This window comes from Oratosquilla oratoria, chromosome 17 (assembly GCF_046742065.1).
Source record: "Oratosquilla oratoria isolate Oo_2021 chromosome 17, ASM4674206v1, whole genome shotgun sequence".
Classification (NCBI taxonomy): domain Eukaryota; kingdom Metazoa; phylum Arthropoda; class Malacostraca; order Stomatopoda; family Squillidae; genus Oratosquilla; species Oratosquilla oratoria.
In genome coordinates this window covers 60,895,175-60,920,717 of record NC_134793.1, presented here as the reverse complement: position 1 = coordinate 60,920,717, position 25,543 = coordinate 60,895,175, and the positions used below count along the sequence as shown (strand labels likewise).

General features: G+C 39.5%; 3 protein-coding genes across 3 annotated transcripts in view; 2 read left to right on the top strand and 1 right to left on the bottom strand.

The window, feature by feature from the left end:
• Positions 1-25,543, bottom strand: part of LOC143034309 (uncharacterized) — a 334,099-nt gene that overhangs the window by 288,356 nt on the left and 20,200 nt on the right. The window lies entirely within an intron of this gene.
• Positions 8,077-9,287, top strand: LOC143034667 (uncharacterized). Its single transcript, XM_076201034.1, has one exon. The coding sequence runs from the start codon at positions 8,719-8,721 to the stop codon at positions 9,205-9,207; it is 489 nt and encodes a 162-aa protein (XP_076057149.1). The 5' UTR covers positions 8,077-8,718; the 3' UTR covers positions 9,208-9,287.
• Positions 9,286-12,896, top strand: LOC143034666 (uncharacterized). The gene has a single exon (XM_076201033.1). The coding sequence runs from the start codon at positions 10,968-10,970 to the stop codon at positions 12,144-12,146; it is 1,179 nt and encodes a 392-aa protein (XP_076057148.1). The 5' UTR covers positions 9,286-10,967; the 3' UTR covers positions 12,147-12,896.

Sequence of the window (25,543 nt, the reverse complement as noted above, 5' to 3'; positions counted from 1 at the left end):
GTATGTACGGTATTTTAGGTTGTGACTGCCCCTGGTTGTACGTGTATTTATTGGGTGTAAGTTTCTTTGTTTATGTCAACTAAATTACGATTTTATAAACCATTCGTTGTCTATGTATTTGTTTCTGTTTCAAGTGGTCCAAGTTTAATGTTTTGTTTTAACCTAGTGACTGATGTAGTGCATTTGTAATCACATCTGATCCATCTTGCTGCTTCACTTTGAGTGGACTCTTATTTGCATGTCATTGTTAGTGTGTGGATCCCAGATGGTGTTGCAATACTCTAAGTGTGGCTGAGCAAGTGTTTTGAAAGCAAGAATGTTGATGTCTGCGTTGCATCTACGGATGTTCATGAGCAGAAATCCTCGGGCTCCGTTGATTGTGGCCCTGACACCGCTCATATACAGACGCTCCTCAACTTACGTTTTAGTTACGTTCCGAACGGCCGAACGTAAGTTGAAAATGAACGTAAGTTGTCACTGTACTATACATCCGTAAATTCTATTACCGTATCTTATATAACACCCCTAAATCATTAGTTATACACATAACATTGTAAAATAATAACATCAATTTCAAATAAATTAAATTCAAGCAACATAAATTGAGATGGTGGAGGAGGAAGGGGAGGAGGAGGAGGCATGTTCAGTTTGTCGTTTGTGCAATGTAAACAATGGACGCAGCATCATGTGCAAGTATCGTTTGAACTACGGAGAGCGCGCTAAACTAAAAAATTCACTCGGAAAAAAAGAAAAAAAAAAAAAAAAATTACAGTCAGTTCAAACGTAAAATCGAAAAAACGTAAAACGAATGAACGTAAGTAGAGGAGCGTCTGTATGTGGACAGCCTCAGGTCTGTTGAAATGTGGACCCCAATTATCCATGGTGGGAAACTACAAGTATGTCTAGATTTGTGTTGTGTAATGTATAGGTAAACTGGATGGGTTAGTTAGTACAGGTGAATCTGATGTGGTGAAATTTGGCACATCTAAATGTCATTTGCCATTTGGCCTCCTAGTCCTCAAGGGAACATAGGTCATCTTTTAGTTAAAGACAATCATCTCTGATACCTATCTGCCTATATACTAAACTATATTCTGCAAAGAGTCTAGTGGATAGAGTAAAGTGATAGTGGGGGATCATTAATGTAAGAAAGGAAAAGAAGAGGTCCCAAGACAGTGCCCTGAGGAACCCCAGAAGTTGGAGGAATAGTTACGGATTGGCTACCCTTGAGAACATCAGACTGTTTTCAAGAAGTTAAGTGTCTTAATTCAGTGAAGAAGTGGCTTTCGTATGCCATAATAATCTATTTCTGCTAAAACTATGGCGTCTACTTGTCTAATTTGGGGTTGCTGAGTAATTAGGATATGTCATGTATTGTCTCTAGTATAACTGCATCTCGGACGAGTGTTTAGGCCGAAAGCTGTGCTTATTTTCAGTTAGTACTTTTTACCTATCAAAGTGGTCCATAATATGTTCTAATTTTTTACAGGAGACTGAGATAATCGAGACAGGCCTATAAGTGGATGGGAGGGTTCTGTTACCGGATTTGAAAATTGGTGCCACATTTGCCAAAAGCCAGTCACGGGGAAGACTTCCGGTTGGAATTGTCTGTGAAAATATAATCTGCAGGACAGAAGCCAACACACCAGCCTTGACCTTAGGTACCCTGCTGCGTATATCATTAGGTCCAATCGCTTTAGTCTGTCGTAATTAATTGATCAAAACGGAGAACGTTAGAGAACTTACCTGTTTGAGTTCTCTAACAAATCGTTAGAAATGAATACAAGCTTGAGGCTTCGATGGCTGTAGATCCTTGCCAAGGTTTTATTGTCCTTCTGGTGACAGGGTTAAAGCTTGTCACTGGTACCAGGGTTGAAGCTAGTCTGGCGTTCAGGGACTAAAACTTAGTCTCGTTCGGCTGGAGTTCTAATGAGCCTTCAAAACGGTTTCGAAGCCACGGGACAACTGATACTTCAAGTAAGTTCTCAAGTTCCCGATTTGTTAATCAAATTACAACATAGGCTTAAATAAATAATAAAGAGGGAGGGGAGTTTAATAATATATTAATTAAAATTACGATAGTGTGGTACGAAGTTACAGGAAAGATTCCCGATTCGAAAATTAAACAAGCTTTCGGGAAATTGCCGTAGCTCAAGGTAAACAATGCCATTCCCGTAACAACAATTACCACAGCCTCCCCAACAACAAAAAGAAAGTGTTTAAAAAATATAACACTTTCGAACAAAATTTATAACAAGCTTTGCTTGCTAGGGACCTTACTAGGTCTCTAGAGGCCAGTGCAGTCCCACAAGTTGGCCTCACAGAGGCAGGTTCCAGAGAGAGACAATCGTCTTGTAAAGAGTTAACCTCCTCTGCGTCTGAGACCTCTTCAAAGGGTTCAGACTCTCTTGCCTGAACATTAGGAACCCCAGGGGATTCATCCTCAACACTGGAACTCAACTCAGCATGGAGCTCTAGAGGGATTAAAAGTTTGATGTTCACTTTAATAGAGTTTCCATCAGGCTTAACGACAGAGACTGTACATATCACCTTGTCTTGGTCAGGAAAGGTTTCCACAATACGAACTAAGGGCCAGAAGGGTCTGGTCTTGAAGGGGAGTTTCAAAAAGGCAATATCTCCCTTTTCCTAGCTTCTAGAACTGTGATATGCAGCTCTATCCCTTTCCCTTAAGCTGACCAAGTACTCTGTCAACCATCGTTTCTTGAACTCTTCATAAAAATAATCCCTACAGTCCATAACCAAGATGAGATTGTTGTTCCATTAGAAATTATTTTCAAGAAATCCATCATATCCGGAGATGTCCCAAGAGTATGGAAGCTAGCTAACGTTACTCCCATATTCAAAAAAGGTGACAAAAAGAAACCAAATAATTATAGGCCTATAAGTTTGACTTCAATTGTAGGAAAAATAATGGAAACTATCATCAGAGATGCTATCGAACATCATTTAGAAAGTAACCGTTTGATAAATGATAGCCAGCATGGTTTCAGATGGAAACATTCTTGCGTGACTAACTTACTCGAATTCTACAACACAGTTATCTCGAATTATGACAAAATAAACAATATAGATTTAATATATCTAGACTTTGCAAAAGCTTTTGATACCGTCCCACACAAAAGACTAATTACTAAATTAGCTTTACACGGAATAAGTGGTAGCCTATTAAGTTGGACTAGTAATTGGTTGAATGGTCGAAAACAGAGAGTTGTTTTAAATGGAAAAACTTCTGGATGGAAAAATGTTACAAGTGGAGTTCCTCAGGGTTCCGTTCTTGGGCCACTTCTATTCATAGTAAATATAAATTATATAGACCATGGACTAAAATCTACTGTTTCCAAATTTGCTGATGATACAAAACTGTGTGGAGTGGCAAATGATCACTCAAACCAATTAGATATTCAAGAAGATTTAGATAAATTACAGCAATGGTCTGAAAAGTGGCTAATGATATTTAACACAAGTAAATGCAAGGTAATACACATAGGTATAACAGTAAGTACGTTTACAAGTTATTTGGAAATTCGTTAACAAAAGTGGATAGAGAAAAAGATCTCAGCGTAATTATCAGTAACGACCTCAAATCATCCAAGCAGTGTATTTCACCCTCTGAGAAAGCAAATAAGATTCTAGGACTCATTGCGCGATCTTTTGATTTCAAAAGTCCATCACTCATTAACAAGCTATATAAATCATTAGTTCGTCCACATTTGGAATATGCTGTTTCCGTATGGTCACCGAATCTCATTAAAGATATTGACAGACTGGAAAAAGTACAACGGCGAGCCACAAAACTGATTCCAAATATCAAAAATAAATCATACGAAAATCGACTAAAACACATGAATCTGTTTTCCCTAAAAAAGCGTAGACTCAGAGGTGACTTGATACAGGTCTTTAAGATTTTAAAGGGAATTGACAACATCAAAAGTGACAAAATTTTCACATTGAATGAGAATCAGACAAGAAACAATGGTCTCAAACTGTCCGGAAATAGATTCAATTTGGAAGTGGGTAGAAACAACTTTGCCAACCGTGTAGTTAATGAATGGAATAAACTTCCTGCACAGGTGGTGCAATGTGGTTCAGTTCGAAGCTTTAAGAATCATTTAGATAAATACCTAAGCAAGATGCTGTAATGATTATAATTTATCTTATATTATTTGTTTTTGTTTTGTTATCTTTTGTCTGATTTTCATTTAATATTAGTTATATGTCAATTTATCATTATTTACTATTTACCTGTTTGTTTATTATTTAACTATACCTATGCATTTATTTATGTATTTTATTTGTTATTTATATTATTATAGTTTTTATTTGTTATTTTATTATTAATATGATTTTTTTTTCGCATCCGACCTAGATATGGATCAAAAGGTCTCCTGTCGGTATGCTCCGCCTTTGTAATCCTTTGTAATCAATGAAAATCAAACAAATAATAATAAACAAACGGACAAATGATAACAAAACAAATAAACAATATAAAATAAATGGTAGTCATTACAGCATCTTGCTTAGGTGTTTATCTAAATGATTCTTAAAGCTTCAAACTGAACTACATTGCACTGCCTCTGCAGGAAGTTTATTCCATTCATTAACTACACGGTTGGCAAAATTGTTTCTACCCACTTCCAAATTAAATCTATTTCCAGACAGTTTGAGACCATTGTTTCTTGTCTGATTCTCATTCAGTGTGCCTTCATTGAAAGAAGGCATTGTCCCACTTGATTGGAAAAGGGCAAACATGGTGCCAATTCACAAAGGTGGAAACAAGGGAACACCACTATATTATAGACCAGTATCAGTAACCGGCACAATAATGAAATTATGTGAAAGGATTGTGAAAGGTCGATGGACCAAATATCTTGAAAAAATGAACATTCTGACAGACAGTCAGTTTGGCTTCAGATCAGGAAGGTTATGCGTGTTGAACCTTTTGAGCTTTTACTCAAGAGTAATTAATGTGCTACAAGAAAGGGGTGGGTGGACTGCATGTACCTGGACCTAAAGAAACATTTGATAAAGTACCTCACAGTCAACTTATGTGGAAATTGGCATGGTGGAGGGCTGAGAGGGAAATTACTAGAATGGATGAAAGACTTTTTGAAGGAAAGATACATGAGGACAGTAGTAGAGGACAAGATGTTAAGCTGGAGAGTAGTAACAAGCAAAGTTCCACAAGATTCAGTGTTTACAACAATAATGTTTCTCGTCTATATTAATGACATGATGGAAGGAACAAGCTATGCCAATATGATGTTTCCAGATGATGCAAAAATCATGAGAAGAGTGAAAAATGAGAAGGACAGTACACTACTGCAAAAAGATCTAGATGCTATATCTGCATGGATCCAAAAATTGGAAATGAGCTTCAATAACAAGAAATGTAAAGTACTGGAAATGGGCAACAGTGGCAAAAGGCCATCCATAAATTATTCCTTAGGAAGTGAACACATTATAAAAGCAAATGAGGAGAAAGACTTGGAAGTGATGATAAAAGACAACCTGTCACCTGACAGACATATATGAAGGATTGTGGGAGAGACATATGGACTACTGCAGATGATTAAAGTGGCATTCCATTATATGGACGTAGAGATCATGAAAAAAATAATCAAAACTCTGATACATCCAAGACTGCAATATACATCAGTAGTATAGTCCCCACACAGACTGAAGGATATAAGCAAGATTGAGGGAATATAAAGGGCAGCAACCAAACTGGTCCCCAGCCTGGCAGATAAACTATATGTGGAAAAGCTAAAGGTACTGTGTCTGCCAACTTTGAAAGATCAAAGAAAAAGAGGTGACATGAATACAGTGTTCAGGTCACTAAAGGGGATAGGTTGTACTGATAGATGAGATCTCCTGATTAAAGATGGGAGGACTTGAAGAGTTCATGGAAGTGAATAAATACAATTTTCCATATAGATGTATAAATATGTGGAATGGCTTAGAAGGTGATATAATCCAAGCTCAAACAATACATAAGTTCAAATTTTAATATGATAATTGGAAGTCAACATTGGAACCATACATGAATTAGAGCCTAGGTATGTTAAAAAATTTGAGAACAGGAGACAGAACCCAACGAGCATTGCTCCTTTCCCGTATACTACAATTAGATAAATACAATTAGTTAAATAGAGCTGACATGGTATCTGCCACGATGCACAGACTTCACAGCAGTGATCACACTGGATGGCATCTGGCCCCACTTTACTGCACACTTGCAAAACTAACGTGGGTTCTCAGGGGCCATAGGCCCGAAGTTGATCAAAGCCCCAATGTCACCACACCGAGATCTCAAACTGGATACTTAAAGAATGTAGGGAACAATTAGCAGACAAGATACACATTCTTATTACATGTTTGTTGAATGAAGGCATCATGCTGCTTGATTGGAAAAGGGCAAATATGGTGCCAATTCACAAAGGTGGAGACAAGGAGATACCACTGTATTATAGACCAGTATTACTAACCAGCACAATAGTGAAATTATGTGAAGGGCTGTGAAAAATTGATGGACCAAATATCTTGAAAAGATGAACATTCTGACAGACAGTCAGTTTGGCTTCAGGTCTGGAAAGCTGTGTGTGTCAAACCTTTTCAACTTTTACTTAAGATTGATTGATGTGTTGCAAGAGAGAAAATGGAGGGCAGACTGTGTGTACCTGGACCTAGTGAAGGCATCTGATAAAGTACCTCACAGTCGACCTATGTATTTACCTAGTTGTATTATATGGAAAGGGAGCTATGCTCGTGGTGACCCGTCTTTGTATCTCTCAGCATCAAGTTTTTTCTTAAAATCTTGAATTGTGTTTGCACACACTATTTCTTTATCTAATTTGTTCCAAGTATCTATCACTCTGTGTGGGAAGCTGTTCTTTTTTAGATCTTTTCTGTAATTATCTTTTTTTAGTTTCTTTTCGTGTCCTCTCGTTTTTCCAGTATCCCATTTCAATAAGTCATTCTTATCTAAGATTTCCATTCCTTTCATTATTCTATAGATAGTAAGTCTCCTCTTTCCCTTCTTTGTTCCAGAGTTGGTAATTCTAATTTGGACAGTCTTTGCTCATATGTCATTTTGGAAAGAGTTGGTGCTAGTTTTGTTGTTGCTCTTTGTATTCTTTCTAATTTCTTTATATTCTTTTTGGTACTGGGTGTCCATAGTGTTGCTGCATACTCAAGTTTTGGTCTTATTAGTGTAGTTAGAATTTTTTTTATCATTTCCATGTCCAAATAAACAAATGCCACTTTTATTGACCTCAATAAGTTGTAGGTTTCTCTATTTTATTAATATGCTTATCTGGTGTCATGTCCTTGCTGATTATCACTCCAAGATCTTTCTCCGAGTTTACTTTTTTGACCTCTTCTTCACCAATTTTGTAATCTTTTAATATTCTGTTTTTACTTTTTCCAAATTCCATCATACTACATTTCTTGATATTGAATTTTACTTCCCACTTTTGAGTCCATTTCCATATCTTGTCCAAGTCTTGTTGTAATGAGTTGCAGTCTTCCTCTGTTTTTACTTTCTTTAGTATTTTTGCATCATCAGCAAAGAAATTCATGTAACACTCTACTCCTTCATCTATGTCATTTATGTATATGGCAAACATGATCGGGGCCAGTATTGATCCCTGTGGGACACCACTTATCACTTCTTCCCAGTTTGAGAATTTGTCACTAATTACTACTGTCATTTTCCTCCCAGTCAGGAAGTCTTTTATTCATTCCAATAATTTTATATCAGCAAATCACAATTCTGCTGAGGGTTCGCAAACATATGAGATATGCTCCGCCCAGCCGGTCCGACAGTTGCTTACGCGCTGCCGTGCTGAACAGTCGTCAAGATTGTTTACTCTGTCGCACGTAGATTTCAACCGTATTCCTGCTTACTAGTGCTTGACCTGGCATTCGAGTATTTACAACGCTCAATTTGGAATATAATAATAGCGTTTACGACGCTCATTTTATCATCTAATAAGCGTTTACGACGCTTTCATTTTGAGTTTTAATGAAACTCACTAGATTCTCAGGTAAATACGACTCCGTCGGTCACAACCGCCATGTCGTCTTCCGACGAAACGCATACCCATACAAGCAGGAAGTTGGGCGCCTCCTCTCACGGAGGAGAAGCAAGCCAACATTCTCGCAAATACAAGCATAAATCAAGCAGGTCAAGCAACAGTACTTCCCATCAGGATAGAAATACTTGCGTTGGCGCTACGCATCGAAGTCTAGAAGACATGGCAACCCCCCCTCCGCCCCCGATGGCTCCACGTCACGTACTGCTTTCCAAGTACATGACGACTCCTCAGCCCCTTGGCACACAGTACTGCAAGCCATCGCTGAACTGAGGAGTGATATGGATCAACTAAAAGCGGAGAGGCGGCAAGATGTTTCGCAGAGGCCGGAAACCCACAACGATGCCAGACCGGGCACTAGTTCAACCAGGAAGGAAGCAGGGCCTGTTACCCCCTCTCCAGGTAACTTTTTGGGGTTTTATCTCCGACGGAAGCAGCAGTGAAGAAGGTGAGTTGCATGAAGATTTCCCCATTGGCAGTATTTTGATGCAGTTCTCTAAGGCTTTCAGCCCAGTTGAAGAAGGACACCTATAAAGAAATTGCGGAGGACGAGAGTACCAAGAGGCCCGGTAATTGCCCTGCTTTATCCCCAGTTGAGTGCAATATGCAAATTTTGGAGGCACTAAAACAGGACGCTAAAAAAGCAGACTTACGCATGAAGGAAGTCAATAAAGATATAACTAAGGCAGCTTCCATCATCATCAAGTCACTTTCGGTGCTTTACAAAGTGTCCCAGGATGAAGGTAACGCTGTGGTGGCCCATGAGGTGGGCATGATCAATGGTGCTCTGGCACTGTTAGGTCATGCCAACTACCGTAACAACTTGGTTTGCCGTTTTAACATCAAACGGGAAATAAATCAAAAGTACTCACACCTATGCTCTGACAAAGTGCCCATGTCACGCTTTCTGTTTGGGGATGACCTCTCGCAATCCGCAAGACAAATCAAAGAGGAGGAAAAACTCAAAAGCAAAATCACACCCAAATCCCCCTTTCCATCCTGGAAGCCAGCGCATGGAAGTTTGGAAGTGGGAAGACAAGAACCCAGTTTAAAGAACACACAAGATTTCAACCCTATGGACAGCGGAGGCTAGGGCATAGGGGAGACTAGAGGCCTTACTACGCTCGACAGGCCTTGGATTAAAAAAAATCCAAAGGCAGGGGACGCAGCATTCCCTGACAATAAACCAGGCAAGTACCAACTTTGTGGTAGGTTCCCTTCACAGATTTGTGCATGAGTGGCAAAAAATCACTAGTGATACATATATTCTAGACATAGTCAAACATTGTCACCTGAATATTAATGTCAATGATATCGGTTACCTGTGTTTTGAGAATGTGGAATATAACTTTAGCCTGGCGGAACAAATGATACTATCACAAGAAATTTCGAAATTATTGGAGCTTAAAGTTTTAAAAGAAACAAAGAGAAGGGCAGATCAGATCATTTCCCCTGTATTTCTGAAGAAGAAAAAAGATGGAGATTATAGGATGGTACTCAATTTAGAAAAATTAAACAACCACATTCCCTATATCCATTTCAAAATGGAGAATTTTGAACAAGCTATCAGACTGATAAATGAAGGGGACTATATGGCATCTGTGGATCTTAAACATGCCTACTACTCTATTAGAATAGCAGAAGAACAGCAAAAATTCCTTTGTTTTCAATAGTATGGCAAAGTTTATCAGTTCACCTGTCTCCCAAATGGAATCTCAGAAGGACCCAGACTTTTTCCCAAACTCATGAAACCTATCTTTGCTACTTTAAGAGAGAAAGGCTTTACCATCACCAGCTTTATTGATGACACTCTCATGTGCAGTGCTTCTCTTTCTGGATGCTATGATTGCATCAATTCTAGCATTGAATTACTCACGAAAATGGGCTTCTGTATTAACGTTGCGAAATCTGTGCTAGAACCCACTAAAAGTATCGAATACCTTGGCAATGTCATTGACTCGGACAAAATGATTGTTACCTTACCAATACGTAGGAAAGAAAGAATTCTACTTGGATGTAAACAACTAATAGCTAAGACTAGTGACAAAATCAGAGAAGTAGCCAGGGTGATTGGGCTTCTAGTTGCTGCCTTCCTAGCTGTGGAACTTGGAAAGTTACACTATCGTCACCTTGAATCGGCAAAGATTACAGCATTGTGAAGGAGTTATGGGAACTTTGAGGATAAAATGTTGATCACCGACGAAATGAAAACTGACCTGACTTGGTGGATCAAACATGTTGAGACCCAACATAGGTGAATAATTCACCCAACTCCTGAAATTGTCTTATACTCAGATGCTTCAGACTTAGGTTGGGGTGGCTGCATAAATCATCAGCAGTCAGTCAATGGCAGATGGATGACAGAGGAAAAGAAGCTTCATATTAATGCCCGGGAACTCATAGCTGTGCTCCTTACATTAAAATCTTTTGCAAATGAGGTCAGAGGAAAGCACATCAAAGTTTTCTGTGACAACACTACATCAATGAAATGGGAGGCACTAAGTCGGTAGCATGTAACAATGTCTCCTCTGATATTTGGAACTGGTGTCTAAACAATGATGCCTGGATCACATGTTCCTACATTCCCGGGAGTGATAATACTTTGGCTGATACAGCATCCAGGAACTTCAATGACAGACATGAATGAAAGTTGGATGAGAAAATTTTTAAGAAATTAAGCATCATTTTTGGCACACCCAACATTGATCTATTTGCATCTAGGTTGAAGAAACAAGTGCCTCAGTTTTGCTCCTGGAGGCCAGACCCAGAATCAAATTATTGTGATGCATTCAACCTTAATTGGGCAACATTAGGTCTCATCTACATTTTCCTCCCTTTCTCCCTGATCGCTAGATGCCTGCAGAAGTTAAGAGCAGAAGGGGCCAGAGGTTGGATGATAGTTCCATTTTGGACATCACAGCCCTGGATGGGAGCACTACTCAGGCTGCTTGTAGAAGATCCAAGAATCATAATGAGGAAAAAGAAAGTGCTGGTGTGGCCCCTGTCGACGGAAGAACATCCCATCATGTCCCATACCAGATTGATGGCCTGTCTACTTTCCAGGAAAGCCTGCGAGAACGAGGCATATCTGAAAAAGGTACGGACCTTATCTTGGCATCATGGAAACCCGGAACTAGCAAACAATACAGATCACATTTCAACAGGTGGGCACAATTTTGTCATCAACGGGACATCAATCCCACTACTCCTATTGTAACTGATGTCATAAACTTCTTAACAGAAACTTTCCACAGAGGTGTGGGTTACAACAGTATTAACACAGCGAGGGGGGCCCTATCCTTGCTGGGGATAGTTGTGGACGGATGCAGGGCAGGCAACCATCCCCTAGTCATCAGGTTAATGAGGGGAGTTTTCAACCTGAGGCCTTCAATGCCTAGATATAAGGACACCTGGGATGTCAAACCTGTATTAACAAAACTGAAACAGTTGGAACCCTTACAATCTCTCCCACTGAAAGAACTTACACTCAAACTAGTAATGCTGATGGCACTTACACAAGCTGCCAGAGTTCAGACCCTACACTTACTAGTACTCAAGAATACAAGCATAAAGGAAGAAGCTATTTCAGTCTGGTTAGGGGACAACATTAAACAATGTTGCCCTGGATTTAACATTCAGTCTGTGAAGTTCTTTCCCTACACTAAGGACGAAAGTTTGTGTGTGTGCAGGACTTTGCACACATATCTGGAAAAAACAGAACACCTCCGAGACGAGACAGGGAAGAAGGATGGAAGACTCCTCATAAGCTTCATCAAACCGCACAAACTGGTATCAAGAGACACAATTGCAAGATGGATCAAACATGTACTTACTATCTCTGGAATTGACTCTACCAAATACACAGCGAGCAGTGTCCGCTCGGCTGCTGCCTCTCAAGCTAGATCCATGTCCGTACCTATACACCACATCATGTACAAAGCTGGATGGTCAAGAGAATCGACCTTTGCCAAACACTACAACAAGGAAATTGTACAGGAGGGAGACCCATTCCAAGATGCAGTTCTGGGTTAGCTTGGGCACACTAAATTTGAAATGGAAGAATTATGGAAAGGCCCCAACTTCACCTGCCTAAGAACTTCTGAGGCACGACACCCACATGTCTTCAAAACCTCATATGTTTGCGAACCCTCAGCAGAATTGTGATTTGCTGATATAAAATTACTGAAGTACATGAGACTTACCGTAGGTTAGTTGAGATGTGCTTCTGGTTTTATGAAGCAAATCAATTCTGCTGAAGGGTAAGCATTCATATGCCCTCCTCTCCTCCCCTTACACATAACCAACTGGGAATCTCTTCATTACAAAATAATCAAGTTCAGGTTATCATGTGGGTGCTCGTATTATTCAAAGACTGTCGGACCGGCTGGGCGGAGCATATCTCATATGAATGCTTACTCTTCAGCAGAATTGATTTGCTTCATAAAACCAGAAGCACATCTCAACTAACCTACGGTAAGTCTCATGTACTTCAGTAATTTTCCTCTGATACCACCTATTGACTTTATCTTCCTTATTAGTTTTTTATGTGGTACCTTTTGTAGGTCCAGAAAGACACAGTCTGCCCACCTATCTCTCTTGTATTATGTCTATTAATCTTGAGTAGAAGCAGATCAAGTTTGTTGTACATGATCTTCCTTGTCTGAATCCAAATTGATTTTGATTCAGTATAGTTTTTTTCTTCCAAATGCTTAACCCATCTATTTTTGATGACTTTTTCACAAATTTTTGCTACTGTGCTTGTTAGGGAGACCGGTCTGTAGTTTGATGGGTCTTCTTTGTTTCCTCCCTTATAAATTGGTACAATGTTTGCCTTTTTCCAGTCTTGTGGCACTTTTCCTTCTTTAAGTGAGAATTTAATTATATTGTATATTTTGTCTGTTAATTCTTCCATGCATTCTTTCAGTATCTAATTTGCAATTCTGTCAGGACAATGTGATTTTCTGACATCAAGGGTTTTCATTTGGTTGTTGATTTCCTTCTGTGTTACGATTATTTCTTTCACTGAGGGGGACATCTCTCTATTTCCTCACAGTTAGGTGAGTTTTCTATTGTGAATACTGATTTGAAATGGTTGTTCATGATTTCAGCCATTTCCAGTTCTTCTGTATATTCATTTCTACCTTGGTGCAGTTTTTCTAATTTTTGTTTGTTCTTCAGTTTGCCATTTACATACCTGTAAAATAGTTTGGACTATGTTGAAGGACTGAGTGGCAAACTACTAGAATGTATGAAAGACTTTTTGAAGGAAAGATACATAAACACAGTAGTAGAGGATAAGATGTCAAGCTGGAGAGCAGTATTAAGCAGAGTACCAATAATGTTTCTTGTCTATGTCAATGACATGAAGGAACAACAAGCTATTCCAATATGTTTGCAAATGATACAAAAGTCATGAGAAGAGTGAAAAATGAGGAGGATGGAAGACTGTAGGAGAGAGGCCAAACGCAGAGTATGGGATCCAATATATTTGACGTTTCGCCCAGCAGGGCTTCTTCAGAAATAACACAGTTGAGAAACATTTTACTCCTTATACAGCCCGAGCTTGCGGGGAGAAACAAACATAAAAATGGTGTACAAAAAAAATGTACATACATACATATACCAAGGCTTTTTCCCCCTTACTAGGGAGGTAGCCAAAAAGGAAAAGGCATAAAATCATTCCCACCCATTTCATCCCCGAAAACACTTCACACCCCTCCACCCTCCCTCCCATCTTAGCACCTCCTGGATGACAGGTCATCCCTGCACCTTGTACATAATGTACATAATGTACATAATCATTATTATTTGTCTTTTTCTAAAAACTTTAAACTTTTAAACTTTCCTATCCGTAGCAGAGTAAAAATGTACATAATCAATATAAAATTTAAAGTTTTTAGAAAAAAGACAAATAATAATGATTATGTACATTTTTACTCTGCTACGGATAAGAAAACCAAAATGGGAATTATCGAGGCTAAGAATATGTTCAGAGGAGTATTTGGATGAAGAATTTAATAACATTTTTAATGCTTTTACTGAACTAAAATACCCTCCTTATTTCATCCTAAAAGCCAAGAAGAAAGCTGGAATTATTCATAAAAGAGTAGGCAAAATAAAAGAAGAATGTACAAAGAGGATCATATTACCTAATACCTCAGTTGCAGACAATATTTCCCCATTATTAAACAAGGCTGGTGTTAATGTTGTTAAATCCAGCTCGGTAACAGTTGGCAATCTTATTAAAAAGCCAAAATAAGAGCAGGGAAAATATTCATCAAGCAGGTATTTACTGTGTGCCATGTCTAGGTTGTGAAAAGGTCTACATTGGTGAAAGTTTCCATGGTATTGATACGAGAATATTAGAACATAAATATGATATGAAAATATACAATATGAATAATGCCATTGTTAAACATAGATTCGATACGGGCCATAATGCTGAATGGAATAATTCCAAGATTATAAAATATGAAAACCATACAATGAAACGTAGATGTTTTGAATCTGCATTTATATCCCTCATTGATAATATAAATCAGAACAGTGGATTTTTTGCAATAAATAAACCATTGGCAATTTTAATAACCAAGTAACAAGCAATTTGCGCAAATTGTGTGTACACCATTTTTATGTTTGTTTCTCCCCGCAAGCTCGGTCTATATAAGGAATAAAATGTTTCTCAACTGTGTTATTTCTGAAGAAGCCCTGCTGGGTGAAACATCAAATATATTGGATCCCATACTCTGCGTTTGGCTTCTCTCCTACAGTGCTGTTGCAGTCGTTGCTGCTCTTACTCAGGATGGAAGACTATTACAAAATCTAGACACTATTTTTACATGGAACCAAGAATGGGAAATGAACTTCAATACCAAAGAATGGAAAGTACTGGAAATGGACAATAGCAGTAAAAGGCTATCCTTAAATTATTTCTTGGTTAGTGAACACATTATAAAAGCAAAAAAGGAGAAAGACTTGGGAGTGTTGATAAAAGACAACCTGCCACCTGACAGACATATCTAAAGGATTGTGGGGGGCATACAGATTACTGCAGAAGATTAAAGTGGCATTCCATTATATGGATGAATGGATGATGTAAAAATTCATCAAAACCCTGATATATCCAAGACTGCAATATGCATCAGTAGTGTAGTCCCCACACAGACTGAAGGATATAAGCAAGATTGAAAGAATACAAAGGGCAGCAACCAAACTGATCCCCAGTCTGGCAGATAAGCCATATGAGGAAAGGCTAAAAGTATTGGGTCTGCCAATTTTGAGAGACTGAAGAAAAAGAGGTGATATGATTACAATGTTCAGGTCACTAATGGGGATAGATTGAATTGACAGGTCTCCTAATTAAAGATGGGAGGGCTTTAAGAGATCACGTGAGTAAACTAAGGCCATGTATTGAACAGATGTGAAGCTTAGAAGTGATATAGCCCAAGCTCAAACAATACACGAGTTCAAATCTAAATATGATAATTGGAAATCAAAGATATAGATAAGTTGGAACTGTATATGAATTTGAGTTGTATGTTAGAAAATCAGGGAATAGGAGACAGGACCCAATAAACATTGCTCCTTCCCTGTATACTAAAATTAGGTAAATACATTATGAGCAGCAACAACAAGCTCTGAGAATCCAAAAGATTACCTTAAATTTTTGTCAAACTAGGTCCTCAGACTCCAACTAGGTCCCCCTGAAAGAAGGTGCACATGTTTATATGTATGTATCAGGCATTAGTGATTGTGTTATGTGGATGTGATTACAGTCATTGTGTGGTGTGTTGTTCGTGTTGTGGAGTACTAAGAAATAAAGTATAGAAAATGTTGTACTTGTGAATATAAATGTTGTTTTGTGTGAGTTAGTCCTAGACCTAGGTCTGTATTTTGTTTACAGTCACCAACATCTTCAGAAGTAACTCACTTATGCCCTGTATTATTATCTTTTATATTCCTGGATAACACTAATAGCCTTAAAACACTCTAAAAAGTGTAATAGTATTAAAATCTATAAATATAAAACTAAATCAAAATAAAAACTCAGCAGACAAAAGAAAACAGGAGTCTGTCCAGCCCAGGTCTAAAAACAAAAAAGAATCCATTTAAAAATCATGAAATCAATTAAAAACCAGGAGTACAGATAAAAACAATACTTATGCTTGTAAATGATAGTATTCGATGAAGGGTCAATGATGGTTAAGATTGGAATGAAGGAAAAGTGGAGGTGGAAATCAGAGGGGACACATCCTCAACATCAATGTGGGTATGACATTTTTTTTTTATATTACTATCCAGGGTTGTGTATAGATGAGGCTGTGATGCATGAAGGGGAGTGGGTGGGGAATGGGGGGGGGGGTGAGGAAGTATATATGAGAAAAAATTTGACGCAGCCCAAAGGGATTTCTCCCCGTCTTCTTCTTTCCTGCATGAGGGGTCGGAGAGGGGAGGGTCGCCGAATTTATGAAGCGGCCTTGCTATGGATGTGCTGTGTCTTGCGACACTGCTTCTAACCCAGGGCAGTGGACAGGATGCAGGGATGACCCATCATCCAGGAGGTGCCAAGATAGGAGGGAGGGAGGAGGGTGGAGGGGAGTGGAATATATGGGAAATGAAATGGGTGGGAGTGATTGCTATGCCTTTTTCTTTTTGGCTACCCCCTGTGTAAGGGGGAAAAAGCCTTTGGTATTTGTATGTATGTATGTACTATCCAATGCTATTTCAACCTTCAATATCAAAATCTAACCTAAACTAATCCAAGACCTCAGAATTTTTTTTCTATAGAGATACATCCATACATACATACATATATACATACATACAAATGCTTGGAAAGAGAATGAGCATACAAAAATGCTAGAAGATACAAGACAATCACTAAATGAGATACTAATGGGCAGGGGTAGTCTGGTAATTATGGGGGACTTCAATTGCAAAGAAATTTGTTGGGAAAACATGACAGTGCGAGGAGGAGACGACTTGTGGGGTAATGTACTACTGGATATGACCATGGAATGCACAATGACTTAATGGGTCAGTGAAAACACCAGATACAGAAATAATGAGGAGCCATCGAAACTAGATTTAATATTTACAACAGAACCTGAAATTGTGGATAAAATCCAACACAAGACACCAATTGGAAAGAGTAACTATATAATCATTGAAACTGAACTAAAGGAAGAAATATACATGGAAAGAAATGAAAAGCATTGGAAAGGAAGATTGATGTACAACAAAACGGACTTTGCAAAACTAAAGAAATTCTTCCAGAATGCAAACTGGGAAAAATTTTAAAAGGAAAAGATAAAAGTGGAGGAGAAATGGAATATCTTGATGGATTATTACAATGAAGGGGTAAATAGCCATGTACCAAGACAGAAGCAAGAATGTACATTAAATGCTGGTTCAACAAAAGATGCAGTGAGGCAAAAGACAGAAGCATGGAAAAGGTGGAGAAAAGATAAAAAACCTGGAAAATGGCAAGTCTATATAAACTATAGAAATGAGTATGTTAAAGTGAGAAGAGAGGAAAAAAGGATATTATAGATAAATGTAAAGAGCAACCCAAGCTATTCTATCAATATGTGAATGGCAAACTCAAAACAAGCAAGAAATGGTGAAACTACACCAAAGGAATATAGAATACACAGAAGAATTAGAAATGGCCAAAGTCATGAATAATCACTTCAAATCTGTTTTCACTAGAGAGAAAGCACAATATTGGGATGAAGGTAATGAAAGATGATCTCCCCCCATGAGGGAGATAACAATAACACAAAAAGAAATATTAGAACACCTATCAAACCTTGACGTCAGGAAATCACATGGCCTGGATGGAATTGCAAATTGGATTCTAAAAGGATGCAAAGAAGAACTAATGGACAAAATACATAATATAATAAATTGCTCACTCAAAGAAGGAAAAATACCAAAAGACTGGAAAAATGCTAATATTGTACCAATATATAAAGGAGGAAACAAGGAAGAACCAACTAACTATAGGCCAGTATCACTAACAAGCACTATAGCCAAAATTTGTGAGAAAAACACCAAGAATAGATGGGTAAAACACCTGGAAGACAACAATATAATAAACCCAAGACAATTTGGGTTCACACAAGGAAGATCATGTACCACAAACTTAATATGTTCTACTAAAGACTAATAGACATAGTGCAAGAAAGGAATGGATGGGCTGATTGTGCCTTCCTGGACTTAGAAAAAGCTTTTGACAAAGTACCACACAAACAGTACCACAGGGGTGAGTGGAGAATGGTTGTATATGGATGATGTGATGCATGAGGTGGAATGGGCAGGGGGATGGGGGGTGAGGTAGTATGTGTGAGCAAAATTTGATGCAGCCCGAAGGGATTCCTCCCCCCGTCTTCTCCTCTTATGCATGGGGAGACGGAGGGTGGGGGGTCGCCGATTTAATGAAGCGGCCTTGCTGTGGATGTACTGTGTCTTGCGACACTGCTTCTGACCCAGGGCAGTGGACAAGGTGCAGGAATGACCCGTCATCCAGGAGGTGCTAAGATAAGAGGGAGGGTGGAGGGGTGTGGAGTGTATTCGGGGATGGAATGGGTGGGAATGATTTTATACCTTTTCCTTTTTGGCTACCTCCCTTGTCAGGGGGAAAAAGCCTTGGTATATGTATGTATGTACCACACAAAAAATTATTAAATAAACTGGAACATATAGGAGGGATACAAGGGAACCTACCAAAATGGATGGAGGACTTCCTGATTGGTAGAAAGATGAGAGTAGTGCTCGGAGAACAATATTCAGATTGGAAAAGGGTGATCAGTGGAGTACCACAAGGATCTGTATTGGCTCCAATAATGTTTGCTATTTATGTGAATGACATGGATGATGATGTGAAATGTTACATGAGCTTCTTTGCAGACGACGCCAAACTGTTAAGGAAAGTAAAAACTGAAAAGGATTGCAAATCACTGCAGAAAGACCTGAATAAGGTATGGAACTGGAGTCAGAAATGGAAAGTGGACTTCAATATTAACAAGTGTAGCATAATGGAGTTTGGAAAACCAAAAACAGAATATCAGGACAATATACAATTGGAACCAAAGTAAAGAAGGAAAGATCCGAAATATATTTGGGGGTAATTATCTCAAACGACTTATCCTATGACAAACAAATAAACAAAATTGTCAGAGAATCCTACAACTTCCTAAGATCAATAAAAGTGGCATTTACATATTTGGACGAAGAAATTATTGGTCACATTGGTCACACTGATAAGGCCTAGACTAGAATATGAGGCGACATTGTGGTCACCTAGTACCAAAAAAAATGTAAAGAAAATAGAAAGAATCCAGAGAGAAGCCACAAAAATGGCACCTGTACTTGCAAACTTGTCATATGAGGAGAGATTGGCTAAACTGGAGTTACCAACTCTAGAGCAAAGAAGAGAGAGAGGCGACCTACTGACCATCTACAGAATCATGAAAGGCAAAGAAATACTCGATAGAGAGGACTTGTTAAACTGGGACAGGAGAAGCACAAGAGGGCATGGAAAGAAAATAAAAAAACATGGCTACAGAAGAGATCTGAAGAAGAACAGTTTTCCACATAGAGTGGTGGACACTTGGAACAAACTGGACAATGAAATAGTGTGCGGAAAAACCATTCATAAGTTTAAGAGCAAACTAGACACTGTGAGATACAAAGGCAGGACACCATGAGCGTAGCTCCCCTTGCTGCAAAATACAACTACAACTAGGTAAATACACCAAGGACTTTTTCTCCCTTACAAGGGAGGTAGCCAAAGTCAAAGGCATAAATTCACTCCCACCATTTAATCCCTACATACTCCACTCCTATTCACCACCTTTCCCTCCCTCTTTTCTTGGCTCCTCCTGGATAATGGGTCATTCCTGCATTTTGCCAACTGCCCTGGGTCAGAAACAATGCAACAAAACACGCCACATCAATAGCAAGCCTACTTCATTTAATCAGTGACACCCCCCTCTCCATCCCCTCATGCAGAAAAAGAGAAGATGGGGGAAAATACCTTCAGGCTGCATCAAAATACCATTCACACATACTTCCTAACCTCCTATCCCCCACCCACTCCCTTTCATGTATCACAGCATCATCCATACACAACCATTCTCCAACTCACCCTTAGCTTCTGTCTTCTCCCTTCCTTCTTCAACAGACATCCCCTTCTTACCCTATCCATCCATCTCATCCTTGGTCACCCCCTCACGTTCACTCCTTCCACCTCTGCCTTCCACACTTATTCTAATCTTTCCTCACTCATTCTTTCCATGTGTCTAAAGTATCCCAACTCCCTTTCCATCCCCGTTCTCCTCCTTACCTCCTCATTTCTCACTCTATCCAGCCTAGTAACCCCTACCATACTTCTTAGGCATTTCATCTCAAGCACATTTAAACTCTTTCTCTCTTCTTCTTATGTTCCATGTTTCTGCCCCATACAGTGCTGTTGGCACAAACACCCCTTCATACAATCTCTTCTTAGCATCCATTCCTAAATGTCTATTTCTCATTACACTTTTTAATCCATAAAGGCATTTACTTGCTTCTCTCAATCTACCGGTACATTTTACCTACACCTTCACTCTTCCCTTTCCTGTCACATTTGCCTCCAGCCTCTTTCCCTTAACCTCTTCCATACGATGACACCTATGTAGGTGTCTTGAGGTGCAAGTGGGTATGCGAGGATGCTGGCATCAGCATCTTGATTATATCTATTTTGTAGCTGTGGCTAAGTAATCCCTGAATTCTGTGTATTGGCTTGATCATATTTTCTGTGTTTATTATTACTCAGAGTGAAAGAGAACAAGTAATACTACAGTGACTTTATATTTTTATAATGCGACTAGTGTGATGCATTGGACATTAGGCATCTGATGCTGTGCATGTGAATTCGACTCGTATTGAAGAGGTTAATACTCACTTCCAATTTGCTGCCATCTTCTCCCCTTGTACATCTCATCACCTTACTTTTACCCACATTTATCTTCAACTTCTTTCTTTCGCACACCTTCCCAAACTCTATCATAGTTTATTACCTAGTCTAGAATTGGTCAAAGCTTCTAAGCTGAAAAGAGACATTACACATGGTACATACATACATATACCAAAGGTTTTTCCCCCCTTATTAGGGAGGTATCCAAAAAACAAAGGCTAAAAACCACTCCCACCCATTCCATCCCAACATACTCCACTATCCTCTATCCTCTTCCCTCCCTCTTATCTTGGCACTTCCTGGATGATGGGTCATCCCTGCATCTTGCCCACTGCCCTGGGTCAGAAGCACTGTCGCAAGACATAGCACATCCACAGCAAGGCCACTTCATTAAATCAGCAACCCCCCCTCTCTATCCCCTCCTGCAGAAAAGGAGAAGACGGGGAGAAATCCCTTCAGGCTGTGTCAATCTATTTCTCATACATACTCCCTCATTCCCCATCCCCTACCCACTCCACCACAGCATCACAGCATCACTCCACCACAGCATCACAGCATCATCCATACACAACCATTCTCCATTCACATCTATCTTCTGTCCTCTCCCATCCTTCCTCAACAGACATTCTCCCCTTTCCCAAAGCTCCTTTTACCCCATCCATCCATCTCATCTTAGGTCGCCTCCTCATATTCACTCCTTCCACCTCTGCTTTCCACACCTCTTTTACAAATCTTTCTTCACTCATTCTTTCTAGGTGTCCAAACCATCCCAATACTCTTTCATCCACCCTATCTCCCAACTCTCTTTCCACCCCCTCTCTACTCCCCACCTCCTTATTTCCCATTCTGTCCAGCTTAGTAACCCCTATCATACTTCTCAGACACCTCATCTCAAACACATTCGAACTTCTCTCTTCCTCTCTTATTTTCCATGTTTCTGTCCCATACGGTGCTGTCAATACAATCACTTAATTCCCAAATGACCATATTTCATTACACTTTTTAATCCATCAAGGCATTCACTCACTTCTCTCAATCTACATTTTACCTCCATCTCCACTCCTCCATTTCCCACCACATTTGCACCCAAGTATCTTAAACTATCCACTTCCTCCAGTCTCTCTCCCTTAATACTCACTTCTAGGCTGCTGGCATTTTTTCCCCTTGTACACCTCATCACCTTACTTTTACCCACATTTATCTTCAACTTCCTTCTTTCACACACCTTCCCAAAATCTGTCACTAACTTCCCCAATCCCTCCTCTGATCCTGCTATAAGCACAGTGTCATCAGCAAACAACAACTGGCTTATCTCCCACTTTTCTCCATTCTTTTTCATTATCTCCAATCCCTGACCCACTACCCTTGCATTTACCTCTTGTACCACCCTATCCATGTATAAATTGAACAGCCAATGTGACATAACACATCCCTGATGAAGTCCTACCTTTACCTCAAGCCACTCACTCTCTCTATTTTTAATCCTAACACAAGCTCTACTACATACATACATATACCAAGGCTTTTTCCCCCTTACAAGGGGGGTAGCCAAAAAGAAAAAGGCATAAAATCATTCCCACCCATTCCATCCCTGAATACACTCCACACCCCTCCACCCTCCCTCTTATCTTAGCACCTCCTGAATGATGGGTCATTCCTGCACCTTGTCCACTGCCCTGGGTCAGAAGCAGTGTCGCAAGACACAGCACATCCACAGCAAGGCCGCTCTACTACTCTCATAAAAACTCGACTGCTCTTAACAGCTTTCCTTCTATCCCATATATCTGCAATGCCTCCCGTAGTGCCTTCCTGTCTACCGTTATAACCCTTTTCCAAATCCATAAAAACCCAAAATACATCCTTACCTTTTCCTATAGCTTTCTCACATATCTCTCTTACCACAAAAATCTGATTTATGCAACCTCTACCTGTCTTAAACCCACACTGTTCCTCACCAATTACTCCCTCTGTTCCTCTCCTAATCCTCTCAATCAAAACCCTCCCATACGCCTTCCCAACTACACTTAACGAGCTGATCCCTCTAGAACTACTACACTCACACTTGTCCCCTTTTCCCTTGTAAAGTGGAACTATACAGGCACTCCTCCAGTCCTCCAGCACTCTACCCTTTCTTAAACAAACATTAAATAACTTCACCAGCCATTCTCCCAGCACTGTACGTCCTTTTTTCAGACATTCCGCATGGCATCCGTCCAACCTAGGTGCCTTAACTGCTCTCATCATCTTAACTTCATCTTTCCTTATTTCTCCTCCATTTTCCTCACTCATCACAGCCCTTTTCTTAGCACTTCCCACTGCAACTACCTTTCCCTCCCTATCCTCCTTCACATTTAGCAACTTCCTAAAATAATCTGCCCACCCTCCTCTCACTGCCTTCTCTTCCATGATCATCTCTCCATCTGCATCTTTTACCTTTTCCGCTCTACTTGATTTGCCGCCGCCTCTTCTTAATTTCTTTCCAAATATTTTTTTTTGTTACTTTCAAAATTTTCTGTCATACTCTTACCCCATTGCACATCTGTTCTCCTCTTTGCCTCCTTTATCTTATGCTTACGTTTCTCTTTATTTTGTACCCCTCATATGATTCATTCATCCTATTTTGTAACCAATCTGTGAAAGCTTGCTTCTTCTCTTCTACACCCTTTGCTTCTTCATCCCATCACTCACTATCCTTCCTTCTATTTCCTTCCATCCTACTTGTTCCCCATTACCATCTTTGCACACCTTATGACTCCCTCCTTGAACCATCCCCATTCCTACTCCACTCCTAATTCTACTTTATTCTTCATTCCCTCCCACTCCCCTCTCAGCTTCTTATAATCCTCCTTTTCTTCCTCATTTAAGCAGTTCACTCTAAGTACCTCCCTACCTTCTGTCCTTTTCCTCTTTCTCCACCTATCTTCCACTCTCAACTTACCTTCCACCAAAAAATGATCGATATTCTCCCACTCTCTCCCCTTAGAACATATACATCTTTAACTCTTCCTAATATACTTCTGGTTACCACTATTTAGTCCATTAATGCTCTATCTACCATCCTCCATCCTCTCCCATGTGTAATTATGTTTGACTTTCTTCCTAAACACAATATTTGCTATCATCAACTCTCTTTCCAGACACATCTCTACCATCAATTCTCCACTATGATTTTTTCCTGGAACTCCACACCTTTCAATCACTCCATCTACTGGTTCATTTCCTACCCTAACATTAAGGTCTCCCAACACCACTCATTTAAATCTATCCAAAAAGCCTCCCTTTCCTCTACACTCTTCTCACTACCAGGCCCATATGCACTTACAAAAACCCACATCTCCCTTCCCAGTTTCACTTTCATCCACATTAACCTTGAAAAAATCTCCTTCCACTCCACTACATGCTTACCTATCTCTTCACTTACTAGTATAGCCACCCCTTCTCTCCCTTGTCCTCTCTTCACTCCTGAGAACCTCCCAACTACACTCCCAAACTCACACTCGCCCCTCCCTTTCAACTTAGTTTCACTCAATGCCAACATATCCATCTTTCTTCTTATAAACATACTGCCTATCTCTTCCCTTTTACTCTCATCTGTACCACATCCACACACATTAAAAACTCCTAGACCTTCTTATGCCTTTACTTTTTTAAGGAATGGGGCTACAGGTAGCAGGATTCCTAGTCTTATCCCCATCCCCTTTTCTGTCACCTTGTAGGACTCAAGTGGGAAGACTTGGTGGCAGCATTCTTTTCCCCCACCACAGGGTTAGCCAAAAAAAAAAAAGGAAATGAATATTCAGAGAAATGGTACAGGATAGCAACAAGGGGTGAGGAGACAGCATAACGGAGGGACAGTCATAGTATAATAAAAGTGTCATCATTTCTCTATGAACAGAGATTTCCTTTATCACAGACAAAATTATGTGTGGCTCTGGTCCTTATGGGCACCCCATATAGACCCTCAAGTATCAGCTGCATGCTACTTTGCCACAATAACATGCAGCCAATACCCCAGATGGAGTAAAATATCTAAAATATTCATATTCATGGTAAAATATCTAAAATATTTATATTAAAGTAAATTCATTTGTCCAATTCAATGCAAATGCTCATATGCCTCCAAAGTATCTCTGAGTTTGTCAGTCAGCTGACAAGCCATTAAACCTACATCAAAACAGCAAACACCGATTGAAGAAAAAAATCAAAACACACACAACAGAATACAAAAAAGAACTGTACTTGAATTCTGGAAAATATTTTTTTTTTCCAGGTGCCACTGAAAAAGCAAATGCTCCACACCAGCATCTGATCTAACATCAAAATCCTGCAGAGACTGACAACTGCTGATAATGACAGAGATAAAGGGACAAGGAAGCTGGTCATTCATATCTAGCCAGGTCAATTAATCTTTGAGTGATTAAAGGCAAAACAAAGAACACAGAGTAAAGTCACAGAGAAAACTATCTTC